Source organism: Cebus imitator, unplaced genomic scaffold, assembly GCF_001604975.1.
Source record: "Cebus imitator isolate Cc_AM_T3 unplaced genomic scaffold, Cebus_imitator-1.0 Scaffold159, whole genome shotgun sequence".
NCBI classification, from domain to species: domain Eukaryota; kingdom Metazoa; phylum Chordata; class Mammalia; order Primates; family Cebidae; genus Cebus; species Cebus imitator.
The window spans coordinates 5,400,920-5,423,931 of record NW_016107474.1 but is presented as its reverse complement, the minus strand read 5'-3'; the positions used below and the strand labels follow the sequence as shown (position 1 = coordinate 5,423,931).

Genomic DNA, 23,012 nt, shown 5'->3' with positions numbered 1-23,012 from the left:
GCAACCTCCCCAGGACACCGAATCTGCCCCTGGGGGGTGATGGGGGTGGAGGTGAAGAGAGGAGGAGGGCAGGGGTCCCTCCAATGCACTTTTTCCAAGGGACCCCGGCCAGCCAGCCAGGTGGGAGGCAGCCAGATGACCACAGGGGAGCACGCCAGTCTGGGAGGGGCTCCCAGCTCAGCCTGCCCAACTATGCAGATCAAGCGAAGCCACGGGGCTTTATCTCCTGGCCCAGCTGTCCCCGCGGGCCAGCATAGCCACATTTATCTGGGGTTGCCGACCCTGTGTGCTCACCACCACTGGCCCCCCCTCCACCGCCGCTCCCACTCAGGACACAGCCCTGCCCATCTCCCTGCTGTGGGGTCAGCCACCAGGCCCTCAGAGGTGTGGACACTGAGGCTGGGGAGGGGGCAGGTCCCCGCGGGGGCTGAGGTTGAAACCCCTGACTTCCCCCGTGACTACCTTGTCTCCCCAACGCCAGAAAGTGCTGAACCCAGATGAATTCATGTATTTGTTTAAGATTTTATTTCATCCTAAAAGTTAAAAAAAGGACATTGTGGAGAATAATGAAGGCTTTGTTTACTCATCAGCCAATGTCAGTAAACATTAAAATTTATGTTCTTGTTATAAAAGGAATAAATATGATGAGGTCCCCTTTGTTCTGTGGCCGTGCGCTTCCCACCTGACTTCCAAGACCCAGCCCCTCCTGTCTGCCCGCCCCGTGGTTATTTTTAACGTCAGGAGATGATCCAGTGAGCACTCCCTGTGGCACCCACTGGCCCCTGAGGACTGTTTTTGGTTGGAACTGGGCAGGCGGGGTCGTGTTGGCGTGGGTGTGGCGGGGGGCCTGGCATCTGTCCCACCCACGGTGACAGCTGTGATGGCGTCATTTCCCAGGACCACGTCAGTGTGGCAGGACAGCCCATGACTGGCACTTCTGGGCAAATCCCTGCCTTTCCTGGACCCCCTCCAGCCCCCTGAGCAGAGGTGACAGCCGCACCCAGTGCTGGTAGTGCCTGTCTGGTTTCTGGAGTTCGGTGGCAGCTGGGTGGCAGCTGCGTGCCTGCTGCCCCCTGGGGAAAGGCAGCCTCCTCTGCGGCTTGGCCACACCTCCTCCACCTCCCTCTGGGGTGAGTGATGCAATCAGCCAGCCTCTTGCGAATCCGGAATCCGGAAAGCCCACGCTTGCCTGCAAGGTCCCTGAGGCCCGGCTTCTTTTGTGGTCACCCTCCAACCCCGTAAGTAAATGGGACTGTCAAGCCAGGACCTGCCTCTTGCCCTGGGCAGTGCAGAAGGAGCTGCCCAAACCCATGAGCAACCCAGCTGAGCCCCGAGGGTTGGACCGGAGGCTGTGGACTGGCCACATTTCCATGTCCCTGGGAGTCCTGGGACAAGGGGATTTTCCCACGCCTCACCGCTTCACTTTGGGTGAGGAGTGGAGGGGAGTTTCACACTTTTGTTTTAGGAACGGCAGTGAACACACCTACTTTCAGACACGTGTCAGCCAGGCTTTCCCGGTGCCTAGCAGGAGGTGTGGTGGGCTGGTTAGTTACTGAGAGATGAGAGGGGAGGCTGACGGCCGATCCTCACTCGGGACAGGTCCTGTGTGTTCCCCGCCTGGTGTGGTCGGTTAATCAGCATGGATGTCTTTCCTTGGGGTCTGTTGCCCAAACTGTAAAAATTCCATAGGATTTGTTCTGCTGGGGAAAAGCCACTCACTGGAGTCCCCAAGGCCACGGCTGGCAGCATCTTCTGAGCATGCCTCCCATGTGGAAAGAGAAAAGGAAGCCCTGGCCTTTCCGGTGCTCTCACCTGCCTGCAGGCTGAGCAGCGCTGTGCGGGCTGCCTGTGGTGGGCTTTACCAATTCTGGGGTGTAGACGCTCCCACGGGCAGATTTCAAGCTCCTGACAACTACAGATACCTCGTGGGCACAGAGGAGGGAGGGGTAGTGCAGCCGGCAGTGAGTGTCACGGTCGGTGCCTCTGGGTTAATGTGATTTACTTCATTCTCAGTGGCAGGGGTGGCTGCCTCCCACCAGCCCACAGATCCCTGAATAGCGGCTCAGCGTGCCTGCGTGTCTCAGCAAATACCCCGGCACACACACAAACATTCTCTGGCCCAGAGCTGGCGCCTTACAGGGCCCTGGAGGACTTGCTGGCATCCGGAGACCTGTCTGAGCGTACCTGACCCCACACCTCGAGGCTGTGCCTGTGTATCCTCCACAGGGCACGGGGTCCCTGTCCCCAAGTGGCTTCCAGTCCAGAGCTCTGCAGTCCCACACAATGTGGAGCTTTTCCTCTGGGAAAATCACCCAGCAAGTGAAATCCGACCCAGAGGGGACACAGGAGTGCTCCCGTGGGACAGCGCGGGCACCCCCAGGAGGGACTCTGGCTGTGAACTGAACGGGTGCCCAGCAGCACCTTCTGGGGCAGGGGCTCCAGCCGTCTGTGTGGAGTTGCTCAGGCCTCAGGCTTCAGAAGCACGCAGTGCTGTTTTTGGTTTCAGCATGTGCAGCTCTGTTCATCACAGGCCCCTGCGGCCCCTCCCATGCTGCACCAGCCCTGTTGTCCCCAGGTGACTGGCCAGGTAGTTCCAGGGTAGCGGGACACCCCACTTTGAGGAAAGGGCCCCACCCTCATGGAGTTTGGCAGCTGGGCTGTGCGTGTGTCTCACCCGCAGGCCAGGGTGCTGAGTAGGTGCAAGAAGATGTAGTGGGCACCTTCCGAGTGGCAGGGTCACCTTGCTCGCCTGGGTCTCTGGAGACAACGCCCCCACTGGAAGCCCTGACTGCAGGTGGTGCTCTGGCCTGGTGCAGTGGGGGAGCAAGGAACGGTCCTTTATAGCCCTTGACGGGCACCTGGGATCTAGCCGTTAGACCTAAAAGAAATGCGAACCTTATCAAAACAGGTCCCAGAAAATCAGAGCCTGCCTAGGGGCTGGCGTGGGACCAGAGCTGGTTCAGGAGCTTGTTTCTCTGGTGGACCCAGCCCTGGCACTGGGGTGGGGTGGGGTGGTCACCTCCCAGCCTCCCCTGGACCTGGTGTCTGCCTGTGGGACTCACCACTGCCCTCTGTCCCTCCAGTGCTGCTCACGGCCGTGAACTGCTACAGCGTGAAGGCCGCCACCCGGGTCCAGGATGCCTTCGCCGCCGCCAAGCTCCTGGCCCTGGCCCTGATCATCCTGCTGGGCTTCGTCCAGATCGGGAAGGGTGAGTACGGCCCCCAGGCCCCACCGGGAGCCCCTCAAGGCTGTGCCTGTGTATCCTTCACAGGGCATGGGGTCCCCATCCCCAAGTGACTCCCAGTCCAAAGCTCTGCAGTCCCACACAACGTGGAGCTTTCCCTCTGGGAAAATCACCCAGCAAGCGAAATCCGACCCAGAGGGGACACAGGAGTGCTCCCGTGGGACAGCGTGGGCACCCCCAGGAGGGGCTCTGGCGGTTTGCGTTTATTGTGCAATGATGTCTGTAAGTCTTGAGTGCCCAGCCTATGCCTTGTAACCTCACCTGGGGAGGATGTGGAACGTTCCAGCCCTGGCAGGGGCTGTGCCTGATGTGCTGACCTCCCTGCACCGTCTCACCCGGGGTCTGTCGGCGTCCCTTGTGCTGTCACCCCCAACCCTCCCCCAGCGGGGCCATGCACCTGGTCGTGCTGCGTTTATTCATCACTCCATGGCAGGGTGGGATTGTCTCCATGTGTCTGTCTGCTTACGAAGGAAGATCAGATAAGCATGGAAAACAAAACAAACCTTGGAAGCCCGTCACTCAGACGTGCCCACCGTTCACATTCAGGAGCAACTGAGAGCCAGCAGGCGCCAAAGTTTCAAGGCTGGGGAGCCCAGGCTTTGGTTGTGTGCTGTGCAACCCCCGGGAAATCACTCACACTCACCCGCTCTGAGCCTTTTTCCGAGCTGCTTTCTCTTGGGCCTGCTGGGAGGAATAACAAGGAGAATGAGTGTGAAGTGGCCCCCACCCCTGGCATGTGCGTGCTCTGTCGGTATTGGCTGACACAGTTGGCATTTTGCTGGGTGTCTCTGGACGCTGTAACACACACCCCGTAGATCTGTGTTCTGTGTCTGCCTGCAAAGCCTCTACCGTTTCCGCACTGTGCTGTTCCGCGGTGAGGTCAGGCTGGGGCTCAGTAAGCAGTCCTTGTTTGAGTGATCACGGCTCCTGGGGGACACAGTCCTGGGCGCTGGATCCTGCCCGTGGCTGGGTGCAGTTGGAGTGGAGGATGCTTGAGTCCAGTGCGGGTGCCGCTCTGCAGTTCCTTCTGAGTTTGTCCCCATCCCTGCTGGAGCCAGCCTAGGAGCAGAGCAGTTAGGACTGTCCTCATTCTCTTCTCTCCCAGAGCCTCAGGTACTGGGGGCTCCACCCCGAGCTGTGGCACTGTCGCTGAGTGCGGGCACCCTGCAGATGCAAGCTCTGGTGACTCATAGTTGCTCATGGCTACAGAGAGGCCGCCTGGTCCCACATGGCTGTGGGGGAGGCAGGTGGGACCCCAGGAACGCAGAGGACAGGGCAGGCCCCTACCCAGCAAGCTGGGAGCTGCCCTGCCCCTTGCTGCCCCATGCACATCCAGACCAGAACATGCAGACACGTGGATACCGCCTCGTCCTGCCTGGGGCCCTGCCTCGGCTCCAGGATGCCCTCCTGTGTGCACTCTGACGCTGGTGAGCTGTGAACTGAACGGGTGCCCAGCAGCACCCAGCATGCAGCCAGGGTCTTGGCCGGGCCTCCCCCTTGCTCTCAGCGCCCCCTGCTGGCCAAACACAGCACTTCGCCCAACTGCAGCTGGGGCGGGGGCTCTGCGCCCAGCAGGTGACCTGGGCTGCAGGGGACCCAGTGCTGGGCTATAGTGACCACGACAGGGAGACAAGCTCCTGGGGCCGGCGCCAGACTGCCTTTATCAAATACATTAATCTGTACAAAGCCTGCAGCAGGCATTGGCTACCTGTGTCATCATTGTCAAGGGGAACGTCCCACCAGATTCCCACGTGGCTCTGGAAGGTGGCCCAGGTCATCCCTTCAGGAGCTCAAACCCGTCCCCCATGCGTGTGTCTGACTGGGGATTCTCAGTCACTCGGGGTGCCAGAGCCACCCGAGAGCTGGTGGGACACTCCACTTCTGAAACTCACTGGGACCTCAGGTTCCATCACCTCACTCAAGACAAGACTCACTCATTCCATGGCTCCCAGGCACTCAGAAGTTGTCCAGAGAGGTGGGCGGGCCTGAGTAACGTTTTACAAGCAGGAGAAAAGTCCATCCCATGCCTCCAGGAGGTGTGCAGGGAAGGGAAGGGGCGCTTTGCTTGTGAAGACTTCTGCTCAGCTGCTCTCATCAGAGAGGCAGGAGGGAACCTGACTTCTGTAAAAACAAACTTCAGTAGGGATAGCAAAGAGCTTTTGTTCAACCTGAATACATAATGCATTTGTAATTCCGTTAGCTGCTGAGACATCCTCCCCCGCCATGCCCTCCCCGCACCTCCCTTCTGAGCTTTGGGATACGGTACCGCGTCTGCAGAATTCCTCTTTCCCGTTTGGCTTCAAGAGATGTGTTTTGTTACCAGATGAATGCCTTGCTTGTTAACCTGTCCGCCCCTTTCTCCCGAAGCGGCTGTCTGACTTTGTATCCCCATTGGGCGCAAAGCCCTTAGCAGCTGTCCCTCCCCTTGCTGGTACCTGGCAGCAGGGCCCCAGATTCTTCCAGCCCCAGTTTTGCAATGACTGGCCACTAGCCCTCTCCAGGCCTGGAGAATGCAGCAAAAATCTGGCAGAGCAGGCCTGGCCCGCACACCTGCCCGTCCCACACCCTGGGTGCCCTGCTCCATCGGGGCTGAAAGGCTCCTCCTTGCTGCCCTGGGCCCCCAGGGGGACTCTGTGCTGTGCAGACACTGGCTGTAGGGTCCCGCAGGCCTTCGACCGATGGCACAGCCTCTCGCCTGTTGCCTCCTTGTCAGGGAGGGTCATGATCACCCCTTCCCAGTTGGCCGCCGCAGAACTGTCCTCAGCCCCATGTGCCGCATCTGTGCCACGTCCCAACAAGGACACGGCCCTGCATCCAGAGCTGGTGGGGGGACATGAGAACCAGAGGCACGGGAACGGGAGAGTCGCAGATGGGGGACAGGCAGGACCCCCAGTGCAGACCAGAAAAGCCCTTCTGAGGGGTTGGGCCTCCCTGAGATGTGCAGGGTGGGAGGGGCGGCTGGGTGAGTGACAGGGGCCGGATCCGCAGGGACCGCCCTGGGCCGGGGCGAGGAGGTGCTGAGGCCTAGGTGTCACATGAGGTTCTGCAGTTAGCCCCAGCCTTTTCGAAAGGGGGGACAGTACTCAAGTTAGGTTTCAGATGTGACCCACTGCCCCACGAGTTGTGGGTAGGGGGCGGGAGGTGACGGTGGCTTAGACAGGAAGCTGCAAAGAGAAGTCTAGGAAGCAGAGCCCAGAGCCCCCAGGCGACTGAGATGGATGGGCCATGGTGGGCAGGGGCACCCCAGTGTGCCCTCACCTGCTGTCTCCTTATCGGTGGGTTCCTCGTTCCCAACGCCCAGCCAAGGCCGAGGCCCGTGCTCAGGCTCTTCCCTAAGAAGAGGGTGGCTGGGCCTTCACTTCCAGGGCGGAGGTGGGAGCGAGTGCACGGGCTCTGCTGTCCGTGCCCAGCAACGGCGCCACGTCCCTCCTGGAGGACACAATGGGGCGCTTTGTGCGTCGCTCAGGCAACGGCGGGCAGTGGCAGAACAAACTAATCTCTCCTTGAGCAGTTACAGATTGGGTAGCTGTGCAGATAAAAAGGTTCCATGAAAACTCTTTCCTGTCTCCTCCCTCGTTGTGCTGTCGGAGGTCGTTATTCCCCTGGAGCAAGATTTGCCCTTTCACTCTGTGCATCAAAAGGAGCGCAAGCCCCGGCCAGCCACGCTGCGTGCCCCTTGCTGTCCTTCGCCCCAGGAGGAGGGGCAGGAGGAGAAAACACTTCCCCTGCGTGGGGCCGAGACCTGGATGTGATCTGCACCCATGAGTAGGACACTTCTGGGTGGTCCGTGTCCCAGGCGGTAAACACGTGTGTACCAGCGGGTGGTGGAGCGGGGGACGTGTCTGTGTGTCACGTGACAGTTTTGAAATGATGGTTTTCCTTTGGTTCCTGGGCCTTTTAGATTCAGAGAAGTGGGGTGGCCCACCCCAGATCCCACAGCCGTGAGCAGTGGACGGGTCCCTCCCATCCCCGCTGTGACCTGGGCTGGTGTGCGGGTCCTGCGCTGCCTTGGGGAGGCCTGCACCTCTTCCCAGAGTGCACCTGGGTGGAGGTTCAGGAGGGGTGTCATGTGTCATGGGAAAGGCTGGCGGGTAGGTTCCTGAGTAACACGTGCATCCTGAGAGGGCGCAAGTCTACAGGACATTCCTTCTCACACAGGTCCCTGAGCTTTCCTGAGGCTCATCTGTAAAATAACAACAGCCAGCCTGCTCCCAGGGCCTCCGTCCAATCCCGACGTGAAGGGCTGGGCCTCTGGGCACCTGGAAAGGGGAGGGCAGATGTGTGGGTGGGCCTCATGGCAGCCAGGACACAGGCCCCACGCCCCACCTGCATGTCTCTGGCTGGTGAGAGCACCTGCAGCCAGCCCCTCCGGGCCCCTCCCAGCCCCTGTCCCAAGGAGCTTCCTGCAGGAAGAGTTTCTGCCTCCCTCTGTGGGTTGACATCCAGCCGTCCTCTGGCCCCATCCGGTTGCGGGTGCCCGGGCCCTGTCTCAGTCCCTCCTTCCTGTGGGTGGGGGCATCTGGCCCTGGGTGATGTTTCTGACAAAGGCCCCCTCGATGGTCACAGCACACACCTAGCTGCTGGGCTGTTCTGGTGGGAGAAACGTTTCCACTGCACCTTGGCAGTCTGGCTCTGGGGTGTGCAGAGGTCACCTCGTGAGCGGTGGATTGAGAGGCCCCCCTGGGCTGTGCCTTAGAGCCACCCTACTTCTGGGCCTGGCTCCACCTGAGTGCCTGTGAGGGTGGGTCTCAGCCTCGGCATCCTCTGGGAAATGGGCTGTCCTTGCAGGGATGAGCCCAGGTCACCACATGCCCAGCACAGGAGCCACTGCCATGCAGGATCTGACAGCCCCTTTTCCTCACCTCACGCCCTGACTGCTGCTTTCTCCAGGGGTGAGAGCAGGCCTGCGGATAGGTTTCAGCCTCGGAGGGCCTGGTGCAGAGGTCGGGGGGGACAGTCGGTGAAAGGCCCCGCCAGGCCAGGAACCCTGACACCCTGGGCTGGAGGCTTCCTGGCTCCTAGACGACCCCTCGCTGTGTGTCCTCATGGGAAAGCGAACTGTCCAGGGCCTCCTTGTAAGGATGAGAATCCTGTCCTTCACACCCCCACACTGAGGACCCCATTTACCCTTCATCCATAGAGGCCCCATGTCCACATGCAGCCACAGGTGTTAACAGGGGGCAGATGGAGCTTCAGGCCCTGCTCTCCCGGCAGGAAATAGGGTGAGTCCCGGGCCCAGAGCGACCCCCAGCTGAGCCCAGGCCGTGTTAACCGAGGCAGGAGCCGGCCACAGTTCGCCTCGAGCTGCCAGAGCTCACTGCAGGAGGCTTCTAGGCTGGCCTTCCCAGGGGGACTCCCGGGCATCTCTGTGAGGCGTCTCAGACAGGCCCAGGGTCATGCAGGGATAGGCAGGACACCACGCTCAGGGACTCCCAGCTTGGTGCCAGGCTCAAGTGCGGCTCTGCTGCAGACAGCCGGGCCTGGAGCCAGGGCTGTGGCGCTGGCCGCCCAAGGGCGGGTGCTCCGGCTGCGCGACTTGTGGCACCTCTCTTGGGCCTCCAGGTCTTTACGCTTGAGCGGCCACATCCTTTGGGAGCTCTTTGTGTCCTGTTCTGGGCCTGCCGTGCTTCTGTGCGGTCGGCCTGGGGAGGATGGCAGGCTCGGGAGCGGGGGCTGTGCCATGCCGTGGGACGGGCGCGGGGGCTGTGCCGTGCCGTGGGACGGGCGCGGGGGCTGTGCCGTGCCGTGGGACGGGCGCGGGGGCTGTGCCGTGCCGTGGGACGGGAGCGGGGGCTCGTCCTCCTGCTGCCTTCACCCCCTGTGCTGTTGATCAGACGTGGACAGAGGCCAGAGCGGCCTCAGGAAAAGGTGACTGTGGGAGGCGTCGCGGCCACAGCCCTGTGCTGGGGACACTTCTCAGGGTCTTTTCTGGCCTGTGGAATTGGAAAAAGCTCTCTTCCTTCTGGTGTGAGGTTGGTAGTCCTAAGAAAAGGGCTTGCTCCTACATACGTTTCTAAGATGGCCAGACACCGTTGGTGGTCAGAATGCACCATCTGGTCTCTGCCAGAATCCCCGAGCCCAAATTCCTGCCCCATCACGGCTCCCAGATTTCAGATAGCCAGAGTGAAACAGGCACCTGAAAAGAGGCACCACAGCCTGGGGTGGACAGACCAGAGGAAGCCCGGGCGTGGTCCCCAGGAGGACCTGAGCTCTGAACCCGTGTGGCAGTCACCGCACTTCCCCCTGAGCCCACAGGGCAGCTAGCTCCAGCATGCTGACCACACAGGGTTCACAGGCCCCCAGCCCTGTCCACGGCCAGCCCCATCTTAGATGAGGAGCCATGGGCTGCGCACCAGGCTGGTGACTGAGAAATGAGGTGTGGGTTGCACCTGCTGGCCCCTGACCATGTCTGTGACTCACTCAGAAGAAGCAGGAGGTCTCCCTGGGGTGGCACGGTCGGCCCTGCATGTACGGCAGTAGATGCCCACAGATTGGGTGGCTTCAGCAACAGACATGCGGACGGTCCCAGTCCTGGCAGCCAGAGGTCCAGACCCAGGGTGCCGCCTTCCCCGGCAGCTCCTCCTGGCTGCGGGCGTCCTGGGCTGGCTCTAGCCCTGTCTCCTGTGCCGTTAAGGATGCTTGTCATCGGCCTTAGTGCCCCTCTAATCCAGATGACCCCTCCTCGAGGTCCTTTGCCTGATCACACCTGCAGAGACCGCATTTGCCGCTCGGACACATCCTGCAGACACTGTTCAACACACTCCACGTAGAGCCCGAGGGGCAGAGTGGCCGGAAGGTGGGAGGCTCCCGCACAGCAGAGGTCCCCGCTTGCGGAGTGACCGGCTTGTCCCTGGAGGGGTTTCCAGGGTGGGGGAGGGCCCTGTCAGCCCCGAGGTTCTGGGACGTGCACCCTCTACACATTTCCATGTTCCCCGGGCTGGGCAGGCTCTTCAGGGACACAGTGGCTGTGTATCCCTGAAGAGCCTCCCCACTCAGAGACTTGTCCTCTGAGTCAGGAGCCAGTGGGTTGGCCACCTCACAGAGGAAGGGGGAGGTCGGGCTCTCCATCTGTTCCACATGCATTTGGCCGCCAGGGCAGCCCCAGGCTCTGTCAGCTGGATGCCTTCTGCTCTCCCCGCCACCCGCGGGGCGGATGGTTCCCATGGCTGCATCTGCCTGACTCAGGGATCAAGGCCCACTTTTCCCTGAAATCATCTCCCCGGGGCCTTTTGAGCGCTCCCACCCCAGTTACCCCATTCTCAGGGGAAGGGGATCGGGGACGAGGCTGCTGTGCCTGGGTCCCAGGGTCACCATGGCCTTTGCAATTTGCCTGCTCTCCTAGGGCCGCTGGGCGTTTGCAGTTGCCTGCTCCCCCAGGGCCTGGCTGTACGTTCGCTCTCACGGCAGTACCCCCAGCCCCTGAGGAAGATGCCTTTGGGGAACAAGCAAGGGTCTGGAAGGCCCCACTTGTCAGCTTTGCGCTGAGCCTGTTTTCATATCTCTGTGGGCTCTTGCAAACATCACTTCTTCCATCTGTCCACAGTGATTCTCTTCCTCGCTGTCTTTGCAGCCACACTGTCCCCTCCTTGTGGGTGGAGGATGAGTGGAGAGCACAGAATCCAGTTGTGGAGGCTCGTGGCAGCTGGATGAGTGGCTCACTGTGGAGGCTCGTGGCAGCTGGATGAGTGGCTCACTGTGGAGGCTCGTGGCAGCTGGATGAGTGGCTCACTGGAGGCTCGTGGCTGTGGGATGAGTGGGTCACTGTGGAGGCTCATGGCTGTGGGATGAGTGGCTCACTGTAGAGGCTAGTGGCTGTGGGATGAATGGGTCACTCGGTCATTTGTCCAGCCCGGCGCCTGGAGCTTGATATTGAAGCAGGGATCGGGTCCAAGTCTAGGGTTCGTGGGAGAGAAGGCTGAGAGGAGCCCGTCTTGTGTCGCCTTCTTGCACGGCGTCTTGGCCTGGCATGGTTGCCGCCGTGGGCCCTCTGTTGGGGGTGAGGACATTCTGTGCATTTCAGGAAATCCAGCAGCATCCCCAGCCTCCACCACTCCATGCCAGTGGCACCCCACCCCGCCATCGAGACAACCCCACATCTCTCAGCGTGCAGAATGTCCCCTGGTCACACTGAGGAAGTGCAGGGGCACTGCCCCCAGGGTTTGAACACCGAATCCCAACTCCACCTCCTCCCAGGAAGGTGCGTCTCTCCCCTGCGTGTAGCCGGGAGCCTGGCACAGCAGCTAGTGCTGTCAGCAGATGAGTGTGGTGGCCTGTCTGCGTCCAGCTGCCCTGGGCTGCAGGCAGGTCCCTCCTGCCACCCTCCAGGCCACTCTAGAGCAGAGCTGCTATCAGAGCAGGACCGCAGGAGGCAGGGAGAGCCCCAGGGTGTCACCCCCAAGCCTGATCAGGCTGTGTCAGCCCTGGCTCCAGGGACAGCTCTGGAGGATCCAGGCTGAGTCGCCGCTGTGGGCCAGTAGACCTGGTACCCACTTCGTAGCACCCGTGGAGAGAGGGGTGGCCTCTGGTCAGGCGTCCAAGAAAGCCACCTCAGTCCCGAGCCACCATCTGGCAGAGTCCAGGGCTGGCAAACCCCACAGCTCTGCTATGAGGCCAGATCCCCACATGCACCCCACGCCCTGTCCCTGGTCATTGCGGGAGATGCCCTGTGTCCATGGTAGGCAGGCAGCTTAGAGGTGCTTGGGGTGGTTTGATTGGAGTCCCAAAAAGCTGAACCCCTGCCTCCCTGCCATCGCCCATGCGGGGTGAGGAGTGGGTCGCACCCAAAGCTGTGAGGTTGGGGGATGCCATCCCTCTGTGCACATCCACTGTCCTCCAGGACCTTAGGCACTCAGCAGAGAGAGGCCCTGGACAGCCTCCAGTCCAGAAGGTCCCAGCAGGACAGCCCTGGCCACACTGTGCTAAGAATGGAAGCCACACGGGCGGCTGGAGAGGGGGCTGGCCGAGCCTTCCCTGCTGGAGCGTCTCGTCCGGGCTGGAGTGTAATGGCAGGATCTCACTGCAACCTCCGTCTCTCGGGCTCAGGTCATCCTCCCACCTCAGCCTCCAAATAGCTGAGACTATGGGCATGCACCACCTTTCATGTCTAGTTTTTGTATTTTTTGTAGAAACAGGGTTTGGCCACGTTTCCCAGGCTGGTCTCAGTCTCCCAAAGTACCAGATCTACAGATGTGAGGCACTATGCCTGGCCAGAGGGATTTTTTTTTTGTTTGTTTGTTTTTGAGATGGAGTCCCGTTCTGTCACCCAGGCTGGAGTGCAATTGCACACTCTCAGCTCACTGCAACCTCCACCTCCCGGGTTCAAGCGATTCCCTTTTCTCAGCCTCCCAAGTGCCTGGGATTATAGGTGTGCGCCACGATGCCCGGCTAATTTTTGTATTTTTCAAGAAGAGATGGGATTTCACCATGTTGGTCAGGCTGGTCTCGAACCCCTGACATCGTGATCTGCCTGCCTCAGCCTCCCAAAGTGCTGGGATTACAGGCGTGAGCCACTGTGCCCGGCTCTTTTTGTTTTCCTTTAGACGGAGTTTCGCTCTTGTTGCCCAGGCTGGAGTGCAATGGCACGAGTCTGTGCTTGGTCAGAGCAGCTGGTACTGATTTTCTTGGAAGTTTCAGAGGCTGCAGCATGGAGCTGTGCACCCCAGGGAATGCCGTCGTGGGACAGGTGCTCCGTCCCCAGTGCTGGGGTCCTAGAGACGGCTGTGACCACAGAGTGGAAGTTATCCGGGCCTGGCCGGTCACGGTGCTCACAGCTGCAACCCCAGCACTTTGGGAGGCCGAGGCGGGTGGATCACTTCAGGCCAGGAGTTCGAGACCAGCCTGGGCAACATGGTGAAACCCCATCTCTACTGAAAATACAAAAATTAGCTGTGTGTGGGGGAACCCTGTCTCAAAAAAAAAAAAAGTGACCCAGGCCTTGGGGCTGCAGATGTCTGACTCCTGCCTGAAGACCTCACTATGTGAAGCCTCAGTGTATTGTTCTTAGCAAAAGCAGCCGCCCTGTGTGGTAACCAGCCACCTCTCCTGTCATGAGGCTGGAGGTCAGTTATGAGTATTGATATGTGTGGTGGGGACTGTGCTCTGAGACCTCCTTTCCATCAGCCCAGGCTGGGTCTGGGGGCGTCACAGTGAACGGGGCACGTTTCTGGCTTCCAGCAATCACCTTCACCCCCTCCCACGGTGAGTGCCAGGTAGGGGTGGCAGGACCTGGATTCTCAAGCGACCTGGCAGGGCCTTATGTGCCTGTCTCCCCACATGCAGGGCAGATGCCCCCTACACACACACAGCAGAAGTAAGTGGGCAGGATACAGTGGGGCTCTGCAGATGTGAAAGGTTTGCACATTCCAGAACATTCTGTCAGAGAGCAGATGGGAGGGAGGCCAGAGGGGCTGTGGGCGTCTTGGCCGAGGTGCTGTGGAAAATGCCCTGTCCTGAGCCGCTCCAGGCCTGCAAGGTCAAGCCCTGCCTGCTGACCACCCTGTGACCAGGACCCGGAACACGTCACATGCGGGCGGTGGCCCTGGAGCTCATTCTTCTCGGGAGATCAAGGCCTCAGCTGGGTGGGGTGGCGGCCAGGCCTCGGTGAACCCACCAGCATCCCCAGCTCAGGCAGAAGATCAAAGGCCTGGGCTGGGCGCACCTGGCGTCTGGGACAGACAGAGCTGGGGGCAGAGCCACAGGCATCCCGCCCGCCGTGGGGAAGCAGGCGCCACAGGAACCAGGTCCGCCCATCGGGAAGGGACCCCACGTGGGCTCTGCCGTAGGAAATCCGGTGCCGCCTTTGAAGTGCACTTCCTGTGGGGTCAATGCCAAGGTTTTATGGGACCCTCTCTTTGGTTCCCCTTTGAAACGTCCTCACCTCCTTGCTCTGCAGCATTCCCTGGGCAACCGAGGCTGCTCTCCTTCTTGGGCCTGCATAGTGACCTGTGGTCAAGGCCACATGGTGGGACACAGCAGCCCTGGGGCCTGCCCCTGCCTGGACAGTTCACCACCTGTGCCTCAGGCTCTGTACACACCTGGTGGGTGGGCGGGGGTGACCCAGCTCCTCTGTCCCAGAGGTGTCTTTGGTCTCATTACCAAGTTGTTCCTGAGCGCGGCCGTCTGTCAGGCAGGTGTCTGAGCCACCGTCAGAGCCCTGCAAGCCAGGAACGAAAACCCCACGGGGCGAGTGACCTGCGGCCAGGCGATGTATTCTGGGCCCATTTCGCAGTGGAGGTGACAGCCACAGAGAGGTCCAGAGCTGTCCGAGCAGCCAGGTGACCTTCCAGAGACACCCCTTTTGTGGTGTTTACTTCCTGGCCCCCCAAAGACACATCTTCCTGGGGAACCCATGAATGCTGGTGGCCTTATTTGGAAAAAGGGTCTTTGTAGATGTGACTGAGGTTCAAGTTTTGCAATGAGGTCTTCCTGGAATAGGGTGGAGCGGTCATGAAGCCCAGTGACATGTGTCCTCAGAGGGCAAAGGAGAGAGCACTGCCTACGGGAGCACAGGGCTCGTCCTCAGACCCAGCAGGCCGCACGCTCACCGCAGTCCAGGATGGACCTGTGTTCCCCAGGCCTTTCCTGCTAGCCCAGGGGGAGAGGGTCTGTTCCAAGCTCCTCACAGCTGGAGAAGCAGGGGCCTGGTGCCTCTGGGCCTTCCTTGGTGCCACAGCCAGGATGCAAACCCAGGTCCCCTGCCTTCATACCGCCTTGACACTCATGTCATGAGGTCTCAGGGAACGTTCTTGAAGTCAGCTGGGGCTGTTTGACCCCTCCCTCCTACCCTCCTGTAGACGAGCATCTGAAAGGCCCTCCTGGGCAGCGGTCAGAGCTGCCTGTCCTCTCAGGTGGGCTCAGGGCCTCCGGTGGGTCCCCTTCCTCTGGTTATAGTGGGAACCCCACAGCCTCCAGGTGGCTCAGCAGGTGCATTCCATTTGTTGGTCGCAGTGAAGACCCTTCACCCCAGCATTTTTGTTTGCTGTGGTATTTTGCTCCAGGAATATTCTCGAACTGGTAGCATGAGCTGCATGGCGCTCTCTAACCCAGCATTCCTTTCTCTCTGTTTGGCCTCTGCCAGGTGATGTGTCCAATCTAGATCCCAAGTTCTCATTTGAAGGCACCAAATTGGATGTGGGGAACATTGTGCTGGCTCTATACAGCGGCCTCTTTGCCTACGGAGGATGGTAGGTTCTGGAATGTCTAGGTCCCTTGGTCTGGGGATACAAGGGACCTTGGTCCCTGATGGGTCCAGGAATCCCAAACCTCCTGGCCATGTAGGAGTGGTTAAAGGGAGTGGACGGTACAGAGTGGCAGGTGACCCTCCAGATCACCCGCGTTCCTAGGAAGTATGGGGAGACTGCCTGCTGCAGCCCTGCCCTGGCTCCACTTCTGCATCTCGGCCACGGCAGAGGCAGCACGTGGAGGCAGCTGAGCCCTGCAGGCCCTCTCCTCCAGGTCCGCAGCCCAGCTCCTGCGCTCAGGCGGGCCTCACCAGGACTTGAGAATCACCCCTGTGGGCGAGCGGGCAGGGAGCATGCAGGAGGCCTGGAAAGGGTGGCAGGGACCCCCGAAGCAGACAGGAGGCTGAGCTCCCGCTCCAGGTCCACTTTCCAGCCCAGCGAGCAGCCCGCCGGGGGCGGGGGTCTCATCAGCCGGCCTGGGATGCTCTCTCCCCAGTGATTTCTTTTCTGTAATGATGATCATACAATTAAATACTGTTCTCTAAATTTTAGGAATTACTTGAACTTTGTCACAGAGGAAATGATCAACCCCTATAGGTACGTGCAAGAATGGATGGAGTTGTGCTTTTTTGTTTTTGTTTTTTTTAATTAATAGACGATTTATTTAGACAGGAATACGTATGTCATCATTGCCAGACTTGATGTGAGAGGTTAAGTGTCTGGTCCAATATTCCTTCCTAGATACGTTCTTCTTTCCCATCCCTGTCAGTTTAGAAAACGTGATACCAGAAGAGGAGGGGCCCAAATCCACACAGAGCTCCCAAGCGTGGGTTCAGGAGTGGGTCTGCAGTGAGGACAGACATTGTTGGTCTTGCTTCGGTCCCACGAATCCAGGCAGGGTCTTCAAGGCCGCCTCGGCAGTTGGGGTCGTCGTACTGAAGCAGGGGCTCTCAGTTTAGCCTGGCTCTTGTTTTGAGATGGAGTCTTGCCCTGTCACCCAGGCTGCAGTGCAGTGGCGCAGCCTCGACTCACTGTAACCTCCGCCTCCTGCATTCAAGCGGTTCTTCTGCCTCAGCCTCCTCAGTAGCAGGGACTACAGGCGCACACTACCACTCCTGGCTAATTTTTGTATTTTTAGTAGAGATGGTGTTTCACTGTATTGGCCAGGCTGCTCTCGAACTTCAGACCTCGTGAGCCACCATGCCCGGCCTCAGCCCGTTCTTAAGGCCAACTGGTGCCCGCCGCATTGGAGATGTCATTTTGGCTGGGTCGGGGGTAGGGGCAGAGAGTCCAGGTGCAACAGAGTGTGTTTTGAGAATGATATCTTGGAGACCAAGGGCACAATGGCTGTGAGTCGTCTTTTTTCATTATTTGAATGTGAGACAGGGCAGCCACATTCCACTGGAAGCCTGTTGGTCAGCTCTGGCCTGCTCACAGGAGAGCTGTGATTGGGGCCTGGGGAGCCAGCAGGATGTAGGGGTGGTGGCAAGGTTTCCTCAGAGAACAGGTGGCAGCTGAGGCCCCCACTCAGGGCAGGACGGTCCACAGGAGCTGCTCGGGCTCTGGGTTCTGGCCCCTGGCTTGGCAGCTTGTGAGCAGAGCGTTAGGATTCAGACCTGGCAGCCTAATGTAGCTCTACCAGCCCTTGTAGTCACCCAGAAGAATCCCCATTTCTCAGGTGGGGAAGCTGAGGCCCGCGGCAAGGGCACCAGCCCGGCCTCTGCAAGTCTCCCCTCCAGGCCCAGCCTCCTGCCCAGCCCGTGCTCTCTCGGTGCTTCCCACCTTCCTCAAGAAGCCAGGCACAGAGGCCGGAGCTGCCGGTGGTGGGGAGCCCGCCTGGCTCCTGGCCACGGGGTTTGGCCTTCAGCCCAGGCTGCGCTGAGTGACGTGTCGCCCCTGTTCCTTCCAGAAACCTGCCCCTGGCCATCATTATCTCCCTTCCCATCGTGACGCTGGTGTACGTGCTGACCAACCTGGCCTACTTCACCACCCTGTCCACCGAGCAGATGCTGTCATCGGAGGCCGTGGCTGTGGTGAGCCGCTACCCGCCAGCTTCCACCAGGGCCCTGAGAGGCCTGCAGACCAGAGGGGTGCCCCGTACCTCCAAGCCTCCCCTACCTGGAGGGCTGGCGTGGTGGTCATGGGTCTCCTCTCATGACGACAACAGAGGGAATGTCTGGGGATCGTCCTTGTTGCAGGGGAGAGGGGGTTTAAAATCTGATTCCAGGCCACACCTGGAACCAGCTATACGCCAGCAGGCCTAGGGGACTCAGGGCAGCGGTCATTTTAAATCTGAGTATTGGAAAGTTGGCATCTGCTGCAGACGGGTTTGCTGGAAGGCATGGCTGCTGCCGGCTCGGCAGGACGGAGGCCAGGCCTGGGCACTGTTGTTGCGCAGCTTCTGAGGCTCCGCCCACTGCCCTCCCGGCCCGGGGGAACGGGGAGAGGGAGCTCTGGCCAGATTCCTACTCAACAAGCTCTGACTCCCAGCCCGCCGCCCACTGGGCACCATGCTGGGCCTCCGAAGGGCCCCAGATGGGGAGGGCAGAATCCCCACATGGAGGCCACAGCTTCCTACTGAACAAACTCTGACTCCCAGCGCACCACCCACCGGGCACCATGCTGGGCCTCTGAAGGACCCCAGATGGGGAGGGCAGAATCCCCACATGGAGGCCACAGCTTGCTTCAGGAAGTTCCAGGGGAGTGGGGAGATCGGGGCCCTCAAGGGCTCTCCTACAAGCAGGCCGAGCAGAGGGAAGTCCCCCAGAGGCCAGAATCCAGCCCGAGAGGTTCTCCTCTGCAGCGGGCTCTTGGCGAGGGCGGGAGGGGCCAAGGGCCCGCCCTGCGGGGCTCAGCTCACTCTGTGTCTGCCTAGGACTTCGGAAACTATCACCTGGGTGTCATGTCCTGGATCATCCCCGTCTTCGTGGGCCTGTCCTGCTTCGGCTCAGTCAATGGGTCCCTGTTCACCTCCTCCAGGTGAGCTCAGCCCGACCCCCTACAGGTCAGGCAGGCCCAGGCCTCAGGGCCAGGTTCAGCATGCTCTGTGTCTGTGAAAGGTTTGCCTCTCAAACGGGATGCATCTTTGTTAAAGCTCAAATAGGCCAGGCGCAGTGGCTCACGCCTGTCATCTCGGCACTTTGGGAGGCCCAGGTGGACGGATTGCTTGAGCTGAAGTGTTTGAGACCAGCCTGAGCAACATGGCAAAACCTCGTCTCTACAAAAATACGCAAAAATTAGCCAGGCGTGGTGGCACATGCCCATAGTCCCAGCTACCTGGGGGATTGAGGTGGGGGGATTGCTTGAGCCTGGAAAGTCAGGGCTGCAGTGAGCCGAGATGGTGCCTCTGCACTCCAGCCTGGGTGACAGAGTGAGATCCTATCTCAAAAAAAAAAAAACAAAGGAAGCATGAACTTTGCCCCTCGCCTCCCACGCCTGCTGAGAGGCCAGCTGTGGTGTCCTAGGTGCCCCATGGCCACCTCTTGACCCCCTGGGGCTGGAGTTTCTGTCCTTGCCAGCCGAGTTGGTTGGGGACGCTGGTCGAGTTGGTTGGGGTTGCAGAGAGGCCCACAGCCAGAAGCCACAGGGTCCTGTTCCCCACTCTGGTGAGAGGCACAGACAAGCCAGACACAGGCCCCGTCCACTCCCAGCCTGCCATGTCCCCGTCTGTCCTGGGTTGTGAGGTGATGGCTGACTGCCTCTCCGGTCTGTCCACAGGCTCTTCTTTGTAGGGTCTCGGGAAGGCCACCTACCCTCCATCCTCTCCATGATCCACCCGCAGCTCCTCACCCCCATGCCGTCCCTTGTGTTCACGGTAAGCTTGCCACACAGCCCCACGCCTGCTCCCTGGGGGTTGTCCGGGGGCTCCCCAGAGGAAGGCCGCCACAGCTTGCAACTTTGTCCGGGGTGTGGACTGGGTGGCAGCTCACATGTGGCCTGGAGACGCAGCGGAACGTGAGCTCCACTGAATGCCAGAGAGTGCTGAAGGGGCTTTAGGTTTTATCCCAAAATAGCATATGGTGGCTTCCACAAGCAGTTCACACCGACAGAAATGTGGGAGAAGAAAGCTCCACCCCAGCTGGGCTGCTCACTCCACCTCTGCCCCCACAGGCACCACTCAGTGTTGGTTTCTTCAGCGGGGTGCATCACGTACTGTTCTTCCGCTTCTCCTGCGTCTTTCTGTGCTGGCCCATGGGATTGCCCTAGTTCCCTGTTGCTGTGTCACAAATCACTCAAAAGCGTCATGGTCTAAAAGGAAAAGCGCTTATTATCTCACAGTTCCCATAAGTCAAGAATTCAGGGAGCTGCTTCCTGGGGCTATAGTCTCATCCGAGGGTGTGACCAGGGCCGGAGAGGCCACTGACAGCTGCTTCTCCCAAAGCCAGTGAGAGCAGCAGAGGCAGAGGAAGCTGCGGCTCCTCCTATGGGCTGGCCCCCTGTGGGCTGGCCTCCTGTGGGCTGGCCTCGGTCCCAGCCCTTGCTCCTCCTCTGTGTTAGAAGCGAGTTGGGAAGTGCCTTCCCGTGTGCCTGGGGAGCTGGAGGGAGAGCAGCCCACACTTCTGGGCTCCCTGGAGCGTCCATGAGGACCATGTTTTGACAGCTGTACTGGGGGCTACGGAAACTGTCCCCTTGATGGACACTGGGTTAGGTCAGGTTGTGGTCCTCACGGAGCCGCAGTCCAGGGTCCCAGCTGCAAACGCACACTGTGCTCTTCACCTGTCCTTGAAACCCAGAGGTGGTCTCCTTTTCTTCCACTCCCTCCGGCCTCCTCCCCTCCCGCCTCCCCCTCCCTCCTCTTTTCCCTTCCTCCTTCCGTCCCTCCTCCCTCTTCCCTCTTCCTCTTCCTCTTCCCCCTCTCTCCTCTCCTCCCTCTTCCCTCCCTCCCTCCCTCCTTCCCTCCTTCAAGACCTCCTGCTCAGATGAGGTTTCTCCTTTAAAACAAAATTCCTGCAAGTGTGCTAATCTGGGCACAGCCTGGCTAGACAGTCCCCAGTGGCCACCGTCGCCTCCCTGGCTGGGTTGTGGGCCTGGGCTCAGCCGGCCGCCTCTCTCTTGCAGTGCGTGATGACGCTGCTCTACGCCTTCTCCAAGGACATCTTCTCTGTCATCAACTTCTTCAGCTTCTTCAACTGGCTCTGCGTGGCCCTGGCCATCATCGGCATGATCTGGCTGCGCTACAGAAAGCCCGAACTGGAGCGGCCCATCAAGGTGAGCCCAGGCCCCACTCACCCAGCTGCCCTCACGGGCAGGGTCCCAGGGTTTGAGGACCCGAGGTCGGGAGCCGGCAGCCCGGCTCAGCCTCTGGACCTGCACCTGCCTGCGTGCACCTGGGCCAGGCCACGTCCCCGTCAAGCTAAACCAGGGCTTACTTTGCAGGGGGTCCTGGTGGGAGGGGGGCGAGGCCGTGTGGTGGGAGGGGCATGAGGCTGTCTGCCCATGCTTCTCTAGCAGACACGGGGGTCACCTAATTCCGGTACTGGGGTTCCTCAAAGGACAGCAGATGGACAGAGCTCCCCTGAATGAAGGGAAGCAGATAAGGACATCACGTGAACTCGCAGGGCCTGGCGCAGCATTCACAGGGTGGTCGGTTGTGCTGGGGGATGGAAATGCAAGGCGTGGGACGCCTGGCCCTAGGAACTCCAGGGCCCAGCTGGGCTCTCCCTGTCCCCAGCAGCTCCTTGCAGGGGGCAGCTGTTGTCACTGAGCTGCTTTCTTCAAAACGGGGCTGTCCCTTGGAGGCCATGCTCCCGCCCAGGGCCCAGCAAGCCCCGCCACCCTGGCCCTGACACAGGACAAGAGCACAGAGCCCCTGGTGGCTGCTGGCCAGCAGCTCTTGTCACTCAGCTGGCATATGTCTGTCACGGGAGCCCCGCTCCCCTGCTGGGGCCATCTCGCCCCCTGTGTTCCTGAAGTCTGGGGCCCAGTGGGAGGCCTGTGAACGCTGTTTAACAAGGGCTTTAAAATATGGTCAGTACAAGAACCCAGATGCAGCTCGGAGAGAAGACTGTGTAGGGCGAGGAGGGAGCCGCCCATCCTGGGCACCAGCTTGTGCTTGCCATGCCAGCTTGGCCACAGGGGCTTGGAGCAGGAGTCAGCAGAAGGCCCAGCCCGGCCAAGGAGAGGTGGCACAAGGCAGTCACTGGCCATGGCAGCGACTCTGCTCCCATGGAGACCCGGGCACAGGATAGGCTCTGCCCACTGTGAGCCTGGGCACAGGGTGGACATCTGTTCCCTGGGGACAGGGCAGCCATGCAGCCTGCACTGATGGAACCCGTGGTCAGCTCTGCGTCTCCCAGGGTGGCCTGTTAGAGTATGCATTCGGGACAGCTGAGTCCCACAGCCATGCGCAGCAGCGGGTCATGGGCTAGGCCTGCAGGCTCCTCGAAGCCCTGCCTGGGTTCTGTGCTGGGTGGAGTTCATCTGCCCAAGGTGACGGCATAGGCTGCAGCTTCAGGGATGAGCTTTTGCTCAGCCCTGTCCACACCAGGGTCTCCAAGAGGGCAGTCTCCTGGCTTCTTCGTGGGTGGCCGCTGTCTTCCAGAAGCGTCAGGCCCCTGCACTGCACCTCCTGACGGCTCAGGGTTTCCAGGCCTGTGGTATGGGAGTGGAACCGTGACCGTGCCTGCTCATGATGCCTCCGGAGACAGAGCCGGTTCCTTCCATCCCCAGCAGCAGCCACCTGAGCCTTGGGCAACAGGCCTAGCACTGTGCAGAGGTCCACGGAGGGGCAGGTGACACTGTGTGTGAGGCAGACGGGGTGCAGGCCACATTCCGGTGGCCTGGAAGTCAGCAGCGAGTGGGTGTGGAAGGCCCAGGAGGGCTGAAGAACCTCGGGGCTGGGGGAGGGAGGCTGGACAGGAGGGGGCTCCAGCATAGCCGCAGAGCTCACCCATATTCTGTCCTCTGCCGCAGGTGAACCTGGCCCTGCCCGTGTTCTTCATCCTGGCCTGCCTCTTCCTGATTGCCGTCTCCTTCTGGAAGACCCCTGTGGAGTGTGGCATCGGCTTCACCATCATCCTCAGCGGGCTGCCCGTCTACTTCTTAGGGGTCTGGTGGAAAAACAAGCCCAAGTGGCTTCTCCAGGGCATCTGTGAGTGTCTCGCTGGCCCGTAGCTTGTGGTACCCTCTGCCTGGGGCATCGAGGGGGTTGAGAGGCGTCGGCCGTCTCCACCCACATGGTCCAAGTGTGTTGGGTGGCAGGAGGCTTCTGCCAGTGACTCACGGCCCACGTGTTTCAGGGATAAGACACTCAGTGCAGCAGCAGCTAATCTCTTAGGGCGAGGGACTCCAGAAATTAGGCTACTGCAGTCAGGTAACAAAATCCTACCAGCTGCCACAGCAGACTTACCCAGCAAGGCAGAGGCAGGCCGGGCGTGGTGGCTCACACCTGTAGTCCCAGCGCTCTGGGAGGCTGAGGCAGGCGGATCCCTTGAGGTCAGGAGTTTGAGACCAGGCTGGCCAACATGGTGAAACCCCATCTCTACTAAAAACAAATAAATGAGCTGGGCATAGGGCCACCTGTAATCCAATCTACTCCGGAGGCTGAGGCAGGAGAATTGCTTGAACCCGGGAGCTTGAGGTTGCGGTG

The 23,012-nt window shown here is 60.3% G+C and overlaps 1 protein-coding gene across 1 annotated transcript in view; it reads left to right on the top strand.

Moving 5' to 3' along the window:
* Window positions 1–23,012, top strand: part of SLC7A5 (solute carrier family 7 member 5) — a 38,926-nt gene that overhangs the window by 12,236 nt on the left and 3,678 nt on the right. Inside the window, exons 2-9 of the mRNA XM_017543688.2 lie at window positions 3,084–3,209; window positions 15,322–15,427; window positions 15,977–16,021; window positions 17,334–17,457; window positions 18,300–18,403; window positions 19,142–19,238; window positions 20,483–20,632; window positions 22,337–22,514. Coding sequence (XP_017399177.1) covers window positions 3,084–3,209; window positions 15,322–15,427; window positions 15,977–16,021; window positions 17,334–17,457; window positions 18,300–18,403; window positions 19,142–19,238; window positions 20,483–20,632; window positions 22,337–22,514 — 930 coding nt within the window. The remainder of the gene's footprint in view (window positions 1–3,083; window positions 3,210–15,321; window positions 15,428–15,976; window positions 16,022–17,333; window positions 17,458–18,299; window positions 18,404–19,141; window positions 19,239–20,482; window positions 20,633–22,336; window positions 22,515–23,012) is intronic.